General features: G+C 42.3%; 1 protein-coding gene across 1 annotated transcript; it reads right to left on the bottom strand.

The window, feature by feature from the left end:
- Positions 1–6270: 6270 nt before the first annotated feature.
- Positions 6271–11731, bottom strand: LOC106583498 (ETS-related transcription factor Elf-3). The gene is made up of 9 exons (XM_014167740.2): positions 11469–11731; positions 10810–11000; positions 9459–9689; positions 9260–9346; positions 9030–9149; positions 8726–8812; positions 8475–8585; positions 7829–8030; positions 6271–7606 (listed from the first exon to the last, which is right to left on the bottom strand). Exons 2-9 carry the CDS (start codon positions 10991–10993, stop codon positions 7492–7494), a joined length of 1137 nt encoding a protein of 378 aa, XP_014023215.1. The 5' UTR covers positions 10994–11000; positions 11469–11731; the 3' UTR covers positions 6271–7491.
- Between the last annotated feature and the right edge of the window lie 3365 nt (positions 11732–15096).

Below are 15096 nucleotides of genomic sequence, written 5' to 3'. Positions count from 1 at the left end.
TGACTATAACAGAAGAGAATTCTCTTGGGAGGTAATACGGTCGGCATTTGATTGTAAGGTATTGTAGGTCAGGTGAACAAAAGGACTTCCTGTAGTCACAATCACACAATGAGTAGTTAATCATGAAACATATACCACCGCCTTTCTTCTTCCCGGAGAGTTCTTTATTCCTGTCTGCGCAATGTAGTGAGAACCCAGCTGGCTGTATGGACGGGCACAGTATATCCAGAGAGAGCCATGATTCTGTGAAACAGAGTATGTTACAGTCCTTGATGTCTCTCTGGAAGGAGATCCTCACCCTGAGCTCGTCTACTTTATTGTCCAGGGACTGAACATTAGCAAGTAATATACTTGGAAGTGGTGGATGATGTGCACACCTCCTGAGTCAGACTACAAATCCGCTCCGAATACCTCTTCTCTGTCGGCGGGGTCTTGGAGCAGCCTCTGGGATGAGTTCAATTGCCCTGGAGAACAAAGGCTCCAATTCGGGAAAGTCGTATTTCTGATGGTAATGCTGGTGAGTTATTGCTGCTCTGATACGTAGCAGACTGTCTACCAATCGCGTTCACTTGCTAATGCTGCATCACGCGGTTGCTAAGCTAATCATCATGCAATCCCTTCTCAAAGTCAGTCGAGAAACTTTTCCTCGAAAGTACATAATGTCACGATTCCAAAGCTATACGATGCTAAAGATAGCAAGTTATTTATCTCACATCTCGGAAAATATTTGTAATGTTGTACTTCCTGTTGACTAATGTTGGGTTTTTTATGGAGAGCGCTCCTTGTCCAAGAATCGCCCAGATTGCACCGTGCGGCCAATTGGCGTAGCATGGGCAACGTTTCCCAGCTCTTCAAAAGTATATCTGCCATTGTGAACCTTAGACTCCACTCTGTAAGGCACTTCTATCTGCAGGTTGAACATGGTGAGACTGTAGACGCCTAAATTAATTGTGCAGTTTGTTAGGCGATTTTACAGCTAACTAGGTATGTTACATGCTGATATTGTCTTTGGTATTATTTTGTGCAGCTTCGTTTGCTAGGTAGTTACCTAACTAGCTAGCCAGCCTGTCTGCCCATAGAGAGAGCATTGCACTGTGGATTTTGTAGTGGACTTGAGCTACAACAGATTTCCATAACAATTTTCCATCTTGCTACAAACCTTATTATAATGGCAAAATGAAACAGTTGTTCACCAAAAAATATTGTTCACGTACTAGTGTTATTTAACACTGTAAATGAAAGGAATGTGTGGTTTTGGGAGGATTTTTCCTTTAACACTGGTGGGGGAGTGCCAAGATGGAGGCACGATGGCCTCAACACAGCACCCCCTATCAGTCATCAAGTGTATATATCAATCATTGGTCAAAACGCCAACCGACTGGGCCATTGGAACTAGATCCATGTCTGAGGTGGCATGTGTTTTAATGAGGTAATAAGACACAGACTCTACTCTGAGTCGGCACGCATACAAGTTCATACATTATGGGTCAGCTCTTTACTTGAACAGTGTATTATGTAAATTAATCAATACAACAATGTTTATTCATGTTATGTTGCAGGCAGAAAAATGTTACAGTGTGAAACAAAAAGCAAACAAAAAACGAACTGCATTTTCACACATTTTCTCACTTCACTGGAAGAATGTTATCTTGAACTTATCTTGGACTGGTTAATCAGTGGCCCGTGTGTGTGTGTACTGTATGTGTTTGTGTGTGAGTCTTTTGGAGAAAATGAAAGTTACTGAGATTTGTTTAATGAGTGACTTTTAAAAGGCCATAGTTGACTGACCCCTTCACCAACCAATAATCTCTCTCTCTCTCTCTCTCTCTCTCTCTCTCTAAAGCTGTGCCCCCACCCTCTCTCCATGATTTTCCTGGCAGCAGACTGAAGGGTTCCAGTAAGCTACGTGCTGGAGTCACATTTTGACAGGCAGCCAAATACACCTGTTGGACAGGTATGTTTATCTAGCAGGGAGGTGCAGATACCCTTTGTCACCACACTAAGGTGTGGGAATGTGTGCTTGTGTGTGCCTAGACTGTTTAAGTACACAAGCTGCTGTTGATGAATCAAATGATCCTTGACATTAGCGATGAGGGAATTAGTGAGATCTTTTAAATTCTTATTTGTTAAAGTTGAAAGGCATTTTAGTACTGTGTTCTACATGGCGAAAACCACATAACTTTGATTTCTATACATTTTCAACTGTGATCTTAATGAAACAATGGACCACAAATGAATGAAGTTTGTGGCATGACCTTGATTTGGACAGGAACAAACCTAAATCAGCTTATCAACCAGCTAATTATTAGAATCAGGTGCGCTAGACTAGGGTTAGAGTGAAAATCTACCGGACACTCCTGCCAGAGTGTAGTTATGTCTTTCTTGAGTGTGTGGGTGTGAATATTTCAGGTGAGGGAGAGGATCCGACTGAGGTGTAAACCACGAGGCAGCAATTAACCCCCCACTCAACCTCAACTGTCGCTCAGCAACAATGGAGCCTTTGTGAAAGTAACACACATTTATAGTCTGGTGTCTGGCCTTTGAAACATTACAACGCAACACAACAACTCAAACAGGCCCCACCACTGTCCACATGCATCGCACTACATCCCTTCCACATGGATCGCGTGCCCTTAAACTTGTGTGACACACATTCTCACTCTTATAGACAGAAACCCTGTCATGGTTGCGTGGTGTTTTTTACAACATGGCAACAACAGTTGCAAGTTCTATTTAGTTCAATTTAGCATAAAAGAGAGTTTAAACCAACACATTCGCCAGTCGAGTAGTCTCCATTCAATCCAGAATGCTGTGTGTGTACGTACATGTGTGTGTGTGTAATCAGCAGTTATGGTCCGTTGGCTGAGAATTGCCCCAGCTGTCACATTCCTCTATGTCCTCTCAGAAAATACATTTAAAATGAGTCTGTAAATGTACTGATGGACCATAACGAAGAGCCAAGCTCACTGTTGTGTCGTAGCAAACCAGAAGGGTTGATGTAAAAAAGAAAACACACACAATACCTATCAGTAATTACCGTCACCAGGACGATGGTGGTCTATCAGTAATTACCATCACCAGGACGATGGTGGTCTATCAGTAATTACCGTCACCAGGACGATGGTGGTCTATCAGTAATTACTGTCACCAGGACGATGGTGGTCTAACAGTAATTACTGTCACCAGGACGATGGTGGTCTATCAGTAATTACTGTCACCAGGACAAGGGTGTCTATCAGTAATTACTGTCACCAGGACAAGAAGTCTATCAGTAATTACTGTCACCAGGACGATGGTGGTCTATCAGTAATTACTGTCACCAGGACAAGGGTGTCTATCAGTAATTACTGTCACCAGGACAAGAAGTCTATCAGTAATTACTGTCACCAGGACAAGGGTGTCTATCAGTAATTACTGTCACCAGGACAAGAAGTCTATCAGTAATTACTGTCACCAGGACAAGAAGTCTATCAGTAATTACTGTCACCAGGACAAGAAGTATATCAGTAATTACTGTCACCAGGACAAGAAGTCTATCAGTAATTACTGTCACCAGGACAAGAGGTCTATCAGTAATTACTGTCACCAGGACAAGGGTGTCTATCAGTAATTACTGTCACCAGGACAAGAAGTCTATCAGTAATTACTGTCACCAGGACAAGGGTGTCTATCAGTAATTACTGTCACCAGGACAAGGGTGTCTATCAGTAATTACTGTCACCAGGACAAGAAGTCTATCAGTAATTACTGTCACCAGGACAAGAAGTCTATCAGTAATTACTGTCACCAGGACAAGGGTGTCTATCAGTAATTACTGTCACCAGGACAAGGGTGTCTATCAGTAATTACTGTCACCAGGACAAGGGTGTCTATCAGTAATTACTGTGACCAGGACAAGAAGTCTATCAGTAATTACTGTCGCCAGGACGATGGTGGTCTATCAGTAATTACTGTCACCAGGACAAGGGTGTCTATCAGTAATTACTGTCACCAGGACAAGAAGTCTATCAGTAATTACTGTCACCAGGACAAGAAGTCTATCAGTAATTACTGTCACCAGGACAAGAAGTCTATCAGTAATTACTGTCACCAGGACAAGAAGTCTATCAGTAATTACTGTCACCAGGACAAGAAGTATATCAGTAATTACTGTCACCAGGACAAGAAGTCTATCAGTAATTACTGTCACCAGGACAAGAAGTCTATCAGTAATTACTGTCGCCAGGACGATGGTGGTCTATCAGTAATTACTGTCACCAGGACAAGAAGTCTATCAGTAATTACTGTCACCAGGACAAGAAGTCTATCAGTAATTACTGTCGCCAGGACGATGGTGGTCTATCAGTAATTACTGTCACCACGACGATGGTGGTCTATCAGTAATTACTGTCACCAGGACGATGGTGGTCTATCAGTAATTACTGTCGCCATGACGATGGTGGTCTATCAGTAATTACTGTCACCAGGACAAGAAGTCTATCAGTAATTACTGTCACCAGGACAAGAAGTCTATCAGTAATTACTGTCGCCTGGACGATGGTGGTCTATCAGTAATTACTGTCGCCAGGACGATGGTGGTCTATCAGTAATTACTGTCGCCAGGACGATGGTGGTCTATCAGTAATTACTGTCGCCAGGACGATGGTGACTCTAGGAGGACTATAAGTGTACGCCTGTGTCAACCAGAGACAATTGCAACTGAGAGACAGGTGCAAAATAGTGTTTCAATGTTACGTAATAACTTTGGATATGAAAATGCGGTCTGTATTTATTGTCTTGTCTGATAGTGGTTGGCAGGAGAAGAGTGACTACACTGCTGACAGATTCACAGTCCAGATGAGATATTAAGGCGAGGCCCTGTGTCACATCTACTCCCTCTCCAGCACTCGACAACGCCGGTTTACTAACCACCCATCATTAGGCACACCTGGACTTCATCACTACCCTGGTTACTTCCCCTTTATCTGTATCATTACTCATCAGGCAGCGTTGGTTCGCTTGTTTTGTATTGTTCGTCACTATTAAACTCCTGACTCCCTGCGTCTTCGTTACACCCTGACAGAGGGCACTGACTGAAATAGTCGGAGTTTCCTTGTTAAATTCCCAAACATCAGTCATGACAGTCAGATGTGAAGAGTAAATTGGATCCAAATTGCGTGGATCCAAAGAGCTCAGTGATTTTCAACGTGGCACCATCAGGATGCCACCTTTCCAACAAGTCAGTTTGTCAAATTTCTACCTTGCTAGAGCTGCCCCGGTCAACTGTAAGTGCTGTTATTGTGAAGTGGAAATGTCTAGGAGCAAGAACGGCGCAATAACTACTCGTCAGGAGCTTCATGAAATGGGTTTCCATGGCCGAGCAGCCACACACAAGCCTAAGATCAACATGCGCAATGCCAAACGTTGGATGGAGTGGTGTAAAGCTCACCACCATTGGATTCTGGAGCAGTGGAAACACGTTCTCTGGAGTGATGAATCACGCTTCACCATCTGGTAGTCCGATGGACAAATCTCGGTTTGGCGGATGCCAGGAGAAGGCTACCTGCCCAAATGCATAGTGCCAACTGTAAAGTTTGGTGGAGGAAGAATAATTGTCTGGGGCTGTTTATCATGGTTCGGGCTAGGTTCCTTAGTTCCAGTGAAGGGAAATGTTAACTCTACAGCATGCAATGACATTCTATACGGTTCTGTGCTTCCAACTTTGTGGAAACAGTTTGGGGAAGACCCTTTCCTATTTCAGCATAACAATGCCCCAGTGCACAAAGCGAGGTCCATACAGAAATGGTTTGTCGAGATCAGTGTGGAAGAACTTGACTGGCCTGCACAGTGTCCTGACCTCAACCCCATCAAACACCTTTTGGATGAATTGGAACACTGACTGTGAGCCAGGCCTAATCGCCCAACATCCGTGTTCGACCTCACTAATGCTCTTGTGGCTGAAAGGAAGCAAGTCCCTGCAGCAATGTTCAAACATGTAGTGGAAAGTCTTCCCAGAAGAGTGGAGGCTGTTATAGCAGCAAAGCAGGGAACAACTCCATATTAATGCCAATGATTTTGGAATTAAATATTCAACGAGCAGGTGTCCACATACTTTTGGTCATGTAGTGTATATTTCCATTCACTTTTTAGTAATTTATCTTATGCTTTTACACAGAGCGGATTGCAATAAATTAATTCAAAGGACATTTGAGCTCAATTAGTGTGCTATATGGCTTTTGTTTTCAGACACAAAAACAGTCCATTTCTACTAAACACACACAGACATTTACATTATTTCAAACATAGTTTATTTCTGTAAAAAGACTCTTAAATACAAAATAAAACAATATTCTGTACATACATGGGTGTAAATATATCAGAAATGATACAATCTGAGATGTAATTCTCATACACATGATATTGAGTGATCTAGAAGAAGAAAAGATCAGCTGAATAACATAATAAACAATTATACAGAACAGGAGTTGAGTCATTGATTTGTTTTAAACGGATTATTAATACATACTGTTTTGGTGTCGGTCTGGTCTGGTGAAGTACATAAAGATTTATATGGCTATAAAGGAAATATACTTTATAGACAACATTCACGCTGAAACAGCAAAATACACAACTTCATGTCACCAATAGTTTATAATGAGTATCCCTTCCTTTTGTTACTCCTCTCTCTCTTTTTTGTCCTCCAGTTGTCTCCTCCCTCCATATCAGGTTTATTATTAAACACAAGCCCTTTAATACCAAGGTTAAAACACGACGTGAGGCTTCTCTTTTGTTATATCTTAAATGTCATCTTTAACTCTAAATTGTTGGAAATGGACCTGTAAGTAAGCATTTCACTGCAAGTCTACACTTCTTGTGACAATTAAAATGTTATTTGATTTTAATCTAAACAATGGCTTATTTTAGAAGTCACAAGTTTTGCAACCAGCCGTCTTGCAATTAGACATATACAATTATAGTTAAGTGCTGCTGTCCCTCAGTAACTATACAAAATATAAATAAACAAGCACTTTAAAAACAGATCAATATATGTGCCCGGTGCGGATATTGCCACAGTAAAAATAATAATGGCCATATACCCAGGTGGTTGTCATAGTGACACATAAGGCGAGTTACTCCCACACAATATAAAGCGTTTATATAAATGCAAACATAAATGCCTTTTTCTCGTTATCTATCCCAGGGAGAATATAACTGAAAACAGAAATACCATCTTGCAGGCCGAAAGCAGTGTCCACAACAATTCCTGACCCAAAATCCAGATACACAGTTAAACATACTAGTTACAGTAAAATATCAATACTGGTTCATAAAACCTACTGGAGCCAAAAACACTGGCTTTTCTGCAACACCTCCCCTGGAAGAAGAGAAGTTAGTGTCTTTATATTATTTCAGGTTTAGGGCTGTTCACCAGAGAGTGGGTCGTCCGATCTACAGTACAATAGGACAGAAGGGACTGCTCTGTCCAGTTTACACCCCCGCCACTCTTGTGTCTCACATGCCATGCAGCCCGGTCTCTTCCACCTTCCAGCCGGTGGAGTTCTTCCCAAACTTATAGACCAGCCGCCTACCGTCCACCCTATCCAGGATCTCTCTCTTGTAGTAGTATCTATAAGAGGGAGGCAGGAAGGAGAGCCACTGGTTAGTCTCATGACAAGACAATGGCTTATCACAGACATGTTATCATTGTTCTATTAATCTTCTAACTTCATCCTCAACTGGTTGACTCTATTAAGTTAGCTAGCACCCAAAAGCCAAGCATGGTTGCTAGGATTAGGGTTTCCATGGTTAGTTGCCATGACGGTACTGCTATATCACCATGGTTTCCTACCTCATGGCGCGGCTGAGCTTCTCGTATGTCATGCTGCTGTTCTTCTTCTTCTGCCCCCACAGCTGGGCCACAGCCTCAGACTTGAGGAACTTGAAGACGCCCTCACTGCGGTCCTCCCACTTCATCAGTCCCTGGTTCTGGTTCAGCTCTGGGTGGATCAGGATATCCCTAATGAACTCCCACAGGTGGGTCCCTCGGGGCGCTATTGGGGGACAGGGGAGAGGAAGAGTTAGGTGTGTGTGAACAGCACAGGTGTGTGTGTGGTAAAGCAAGCAAGGATGAGGTAGAGCAGGTGTGTTTATGTTTGTATGTGTGTGTGCAAGCGTGTGTATGTGCATACTGTATGTGCGCGTGTGCACAGCATGTGTGTGTGTGTGTGTGTGTGTGCTCGTGCGTGCACGTGGTGAACAGACTATGACCTAAAAACACCTGTGAAGTTTTGACTGTGGCTGTTTTCAGTACCCGATGCAAAATATATGCTAATCACATGACTGATAAACCATGCTTCTACAGAGCACTATTGAAAACAGTTGTTGACATTGATGTGTGTGTGTGTGTGTGTGTGTGTGTGTGTGTGTGTGTGTGTGTGTGTGTGTGTGTGTGTGTGTGTGTGTGTGTGTTTTAGAATGATAGGAGAGCCACTCACCATGTTTGCTCTTCTTGGAGGCCTGGTAGTGTCTGGGATCGTGGCTGTGTTTGGGAGGTCTTCCTCTGCCTCTCTTCATCATCTCTCCCCTCTCTGTCTTTATGTGCGTTTCTGTCAAATACAATGGTTCAGGAGTTTAGAATAACAGACTGGCTTTCAAAGAGACATGCACTTTAAAGGCTCACCCATCATTCTCAACCACCACCGGAAGTTCAAGATTGTTATGTCCACTAAGGAAAAGTTGTACTCACTGGCTATCTGAGGGTAGGAGAACTCTGGGTCGGACTCACTGCTCCTGGATTCTGGAGAGCTGGGGTTCTGGAAGCTGAGTATTCCACCTGGGGGCAGGGAGATAGGAGGGAATACACTTTCAATATGGCCGCTCCTTCATCCTGCCTTGATCGATGAATTAGGCCTTGGGCTCAGTGATACAGGCCAGACCAATCACATACTAATTCAGTGATGTGAGAAGAATTGGGGGTACAGAGATGAGAGGAGTGAGGACGGGTGGAGAGATGACAAACGAGAAGAAGAGAAAAGGGGGACACCACTCACCTGACGAGGAGCTGTGCATGCTGTCGGACTCGTATCCGTGGTCGCTGAGCGGCTTCATGTTATCGAAGTTGAAGTTCTTGAAGACGTGTGAGAAGTCGTTGTAGCTGGTCTCCTTCACAACTGTAACAGTAACATCACAACGTAAGCAAATGTGTCCATTTGACACTCAAGGCTTTGGTTTGTCAGTCTGAGATAGGAAGTGTGAAGAAGAGACAAGAGGATGTGTTTACCTTCATTTACTTCTACTGTGCTGAGTAGAGGAAAGTCTAGAAACTCATGCAGGAAGTTGTCCAGGAGCTTACAGGTCTCATTTAGATCTGGACCACAAAAATAAATTAAATGACTGAATCATTACCAAATGCATGTGTCTGCTGCCGTTTTGAGGATCCTCAATAATGTTTATTCAATTCACTTCTGTCAGATCCTTACCGTATTTGGCCTTGAGTTCCATCAGGCTTTGGTAGAGTTGAACCCCGAGGGACATTCCAAACATGTTTAACAGCTGATCTCTGGTCAGTTGGCAGAGCATGGATCCGTCCATGAAGCAGCAGGATAGGCTCAGTGTGCTGGCATCAAATTTATTGCCCTCCACATAGAAGCTGATCCACTCCAACACGTTCTGCTTGCTCCAGTACTGAGGGTTCTGGTCATACCATTGAGCTAGAGGAGGATACAGAGGAGGAAAGGGTGTTAGATTTGTGTATTGAGTGTGTGTGTGTGTGTGTGTGTGTGTGTGTGTGTGTGTGTGTGTGTGTGTGTGTGTGTGTGTGTGTGTGTTCATATGTGTTAGGCGTGATGCTGTTCTTGTAAAATCATCATCCCTTTTGAGATTCAACAATCTGTCAATGAGCCATAAGAAACCTTGTCAATCTAACCACCCAGTTAAACCACAAGATACTGATTAACTGAAGCCTTTCAACGAAGTGCCAACCCACACAAGAACCCAGCTCCTGATCTGTGAAACCTGAGTTTGTGGTTTAAGGGAGTCAGAACGCCTGTCTCTAGTTTATGTCTGCCCTGTGTCGTAAAACACTACCTCAACTACCTAAACAGTTCTAATCACAACTTATCACTGGCTAGGCCAGGGCAAGTAAAATAAAGCTTGAGGCATCTGAAAGATGAAAAGAGAGCATTCCTCAATTTAAGACAAAACATTGTCCTAGTTAATAATGATTTAACAGCCTTCTAAATTAGGTCATTGCTAGGTTCAGCCAATCCCCTGTCTGTCTGGGAGTTTGGCTAAAGGACATATGTTGTACTATGATCTTTGACTGAGTGTCTGCCAACAGGCTCAGTCAACAGACATGTCTCGTCCAGGGTGAGACAATGGGAAATATCCACAGACTTCACCAGCCAACAAGATGACCAAAACCAAAGAACCGCTAAAACTCCTGACTGAATAAAGATCCCCACAGAAAAGATTACACACATCCACACAGTGGTTTCCCAGGTGATCAACACAAAAGTACATATCAAGGACTAAACTGTCCCACTTGCTGATAACAAAGCAGAGAAAATTACACATCCTCCTTTTCTGTCAATCAGTTTAGGTGTATTTTTTCCCCCTCTATAGATATCATCATAATGTTATCACCTGCTAGGGGATTATAAAGAGGCATTGGTATAAGATACCTATAGCGCCCAGGTGACTGCAGATGAACATTTGTTGTTAGCTAAATCTGGTGCAATGCATCATTTTTCAGTATATTGAGACTTATGTCTTTGTTGTACAATAAAACATTTAATAAAATACAAAATAAGTATAAGACTGTGTTCTCACCCAGTATGCTCGAGCTGCATGTGGAGAGGTCTGAGAGCTGCAGCAGGTCTCCTGTGGCGGGCAGAGACACGGTGGTGAGGCTGGGCTGCAGCGGCTGAGGCTGCAGGGGCTCGGAGCTTCCAGTCTGGTACATGGTCATGTTGGCGTTGGTCAGGATCCTACACAGCTCACTGGCAGACGACATGGGCTCTCTGCAACCAGGAGAGAAACTCATTTATGTACAGTTAGGATGCTGTTTATGGATATAGATGAATTAACAAATATAATAATTATATTAAGATAGTTGGTAGTATAGTTGCTGGTACCAGGAGACAATTGAGTGAGCCATTTGATGCATGTAGAAGGATGATCAACATTAAACATTTGGAAATTGACGTGACAGTAAAACTTTTCACCCATGCCTTATTGTATTCACTGTTTGAAGTGGGTCATGAATGCAAAATCTTTGGCTGTGTGTGAATACACACCAGTTTCTGTTTTCTTTCCTCTGCTGTGAAATAATATACACTGACTTTTCCCAATATTTTACAGATATGTCAACATAAATTGGATCAATCAATTGGAGGTTTCTTCAAAACATGCTGCAACGGTTCATGTGACCTCAGACCCAAGCAGCCACCCCATCACTCCCAAAAGAGCACCTCCACTTCTGCACGTACCTGATTCTGAGGCAACCGACAGGCAGCAATGAGAAGGTGTCAGATCAATAATAATCCACTGTTTGTTTTAGAGTCCAGTGTTTGTGATTCACTCCAAGAGTTTGTCAATATACTCCACGGTTTGTCTCTCTACCTTGTCTCTCTACCTTGTCTCTCTCGCTGTAGTTTCATAGATACACCTGCCGCTGGATATACCTGTGAAAGGCTTTATACTCTAGAAAGACATGTGGGAGGGGCAAGGTGAGCGCTAACTCAGAGGGGGAATTCCATGCTTCCTTTAAACCATGGCTCACACCCCCCTCTCTCACCCCACTCTCCCTCCCTCTCTCCGAGAACTGTGAAAAACAAAAGAAACCTACCCTCCTGCTATACTTTCTCTTAGCCCCCTCCCTTCTCTCCATGACGAAGCTCAGGAGCATTGGTGGGTGTTTCGAATGGAAAGGCAAGACAGAAGAATGGGGTAAAATGGAGGGAGAGTTGAAGGGTTGAGAGGGAGGATGAGAGGATGGGGGAGTTGAAGGGGTGAGAGAGGATGAGCGGATGGGGTGGAATGGAGTGGGAGTGAAATGGGTGAGAGAGAGGACGAGAGGATGGGGTGGTGGTGGTGAGAGTGAGGGGGTTGTTGTGAGTCTAAGAACAGAACTACAGGATGATGTCACTGTAAACATTCCTAATTAATCAACAGTCATGGTTGATCTAGTTTGTTTTATTATGTAATATCCACCATCGCTGTCACCTCTTTGTTTATCTCTAAGGAATTAAGTAATTTGTTCCATTATTTACTGTTGACACTGACTCTGAAGCTTTCACAGTCCTCTCGGTAATATTATCTCCTGTTTCAGTTTGGCCCAGTGGACTGGTTCAGCCAGCTCCACACGTTTACCCAACGGCAGGACCTATCACTGCAAGTCACTCACTCAATACGGTTACCATAACGCAGGTTCAGTTGCCATAATCACCTTTATTCACCGAGTACATTCACATGTACCAGGAATACTGTATTACCTGGTGAAATAATTCTGCCACAATAAACAGAATATACACAATATGTACAGACAGAGTATATAGGCAAGAATTTACACAGTCAACATACAGCATGTACACTATAAACACCGTAAACTAAAATACGACAGACTACACTGTATACACTATAAACTACACTTTAAATTATGCATGTAAAAGGTGTATAAGCAAAATAATTTTACAGAATGATGTGCAATGGGGGGCATATATGCGTAAAGAGCCAGTCCGTGGCAGGGTGCAAAGTGGCAGAGAGTGCAAACAGGCAAATGTGCCGTTGTAGGATAATAGTGCAGGGTCATTTTTTGGGGATTGGCTTTGTTTGCAGAGGTAATAGTGGGTGGTGGCAGAGATGTGTTGTAGACTAGGCCAATAAGGCTGAGTATGCAAGCTGTGTCAGTTCCCACAGTTTGCTGCCTGGCTGTTTCATCATCCTAAAGTGGCGAAGCTCCATTACACTCTGTTGCTGCTCACTCTAAGCCCTACGATACTTAGTACTGGGATCACTGCTATACAAGCTAACCCAGAAGCAATCCTCAGGCGATGCGATCAACCTCAGAAACTCAAGCCAAATGAATTTAGTTGTTTAGTCTGTTTCTGTTTCTTGAAACATGACCTTAATCCTATATGATTTTCTGGTTATACAGGTGTAATATGTTGGGGTGCAGCATCTTGAGTACATTCTATCTGGAAGCTACTGAGACATGGAACTAAGGGTGAGAGGCACGGTGTAGCCTAATTAATAACTGGCTCCCGGTCAATGTGTCATTAGATGAAACTGCATCTGGATCAAAGAGAGCTGAACCTATGGTGTAATCATGATGATAGATAAGAAACTCAAAATCACCATCTTTGGTAAAGGAGAAGACCAAGAAGGCAGAATCACTTTCCTTAAATGTATCCATAATGGAAAGAAAGTTGCCTTAGTTAATGTGTATGCTCCAAATTCATATGATCCTAAGTTTTAACATTTTCCTAACAGCACATTGTTAGAATTAACTGAATTCCAACTGGTTATTGGGACAGACATGAATGCCATTCTTAAGACCATCTACAATCCACAGGAAACCAAGTCACTCCAACATACAGTATGCTCTCTGATTACAACCTTATTGATGCCTGGCAAGCTCATAACTGTAAGAATACACTTTTTATTCAAAAAGGCACAAAGAATTTTCCCGAACCGATTTCATACTATTATCTACTCCTCTATTTTCTCGACATATGAGCCTATCTGATCATCATGCACATTACTGGCAGATACACATTTCAGAATCTACTAAAAGAGCCTCAAGATGGCACTTTAATGTTTCCTTACTACAAAATCCTACTTTCTGTTAACAATTTGAAAATGAATTGAATTAATTCATAATGATTATCAAAAAGTTGATGATCCTCAGATTTTATGGTGACGCCATTAAATGTTTTATTAAAAACAGTGCAACTGCATTTGCATCTGTGCTGAATAAATCACAATTAAATAAGATATTAGAATTGGAAGGTTATTTGAGGATAATTGTTTTTAACAAACCCTCTTTGGTCTGGATGTACCAGTTTTGAGATGGAACGACAGAATGTTTGGAAATAGTTTAATCTGTGTTTATCAAAGATAGGGGGCGATAGTGAGAGCACTGGGGGCTTCTTTACCTTTTTTTTTTACAATTGTGAAATTACTACTGTATTTAAATCCCTTCCAAATTCATCTTTATGAACGGCAGTGTGGACAGTGGACATAAGCTTCATCAGAAACCAAAGCTCCTTATCTCTCAATGAAGACACTCGCTTTGTCATTATGGGGTATTGTGTGTAGATTGATGAGGATTTGTTTAATTTAAACAATTTTAGAATAAGTCTGTAATGTAACAAAATGTGGAAAAAGTCAAGGGGTCGGAGTACTTTCCGAATGCACTGTATGTATTTATTTTTTTAGAGTGTCAGCCTATGGGTACTTGTGGTATAAACTAAGTGTGTAAATTGAATTGAATATTGTTCCTGTAACGCCCCCCCCCACCAACAAAAACATAACAAGGCAAATAAAAACCAAAAGAAAACTGAACCGAAAATTGGGCACAGAGCAGAGACAGTTGAGTTGTTTGACTGTAGGCTGAATGGACCCTGGATCCTGTCTGCAATTAGTGGGACAATAAACCATTCCGCAAATAGATGTAATAATTTTATTGTGTGCTGTAGAGCCTGGTTAAGGTGTGTGTTTGGTGTTGTGGTTTTCAGTGCAGTCGGCAAGGGACTGTGGGTTGTTGTGGTTCACTGTCACCTCCTAGTGTCTGACAAAGTCAATGCATGGATGGGATTCTTCAGAGCAAAGACAGGCCTGAGTATCTTAGCTCATATCATTCAAAGGGTGATAATGGTTTAAGTTCTACATAATGCATGCAATCTCTTGTGTGTCATTTATTTTCCTTGGAAAGGGGTCTTAAAGGTTTGACTGAGGTAAGGCTTTGACTTTAAAGAACAAATATTATCATTGCCTTACTGAGTAAACAGATTAGAGACTCTATAAATAGCATTTCCCGTCACAGTATCGGCATGTTGTCAGTATACAATGGCTTTATTTGAGTTTTATCAGAGTTTATAGAATCAATAAATCATC

This window comes from Salmo salar, chromosome ssa22 (genome assembly GCF_905237065.1).
Source record: "Salmo salar chromosome ssa22, Ssal_v3.1, whole genome shotgun sequence".
In the NCBI taxonomy this organism is placed as follows: Eukaryota; Metazoa; Chordata; class Actinopteri; order Salmoniformes; family Salmonidae; genus Salmo; species Salmo salar.
This window is presented reverse-complemented; position numbering and strand designations above follow the sequence as displayed.

Excerpts from the sequence above, each read along its gene's own strand:
- LOC106583498 (XM_014167740.2), bottom strand. The coding sequence starts at position 10,993 with ATGTCGTCTGCCAGTGAGCTGTGTAGGATCCTGACCAACGCCAACATG. Across the intron at positions 9,690-10,809 it reads ATGCAGCTCGAGCATACTGG|CTCAATGGTATGACCAGAAC; the intron begins GTGAGAACACAG and ends ATCCTCCTCTAG. Across the intron at positions 8,031-8,474 it reads CTCCAAGAAGAGCAAACATG|CGCCCCGAGGGACCCACCTG; the intron begins GTGAGTGGCTCT and ends GTCCCCCAATAG.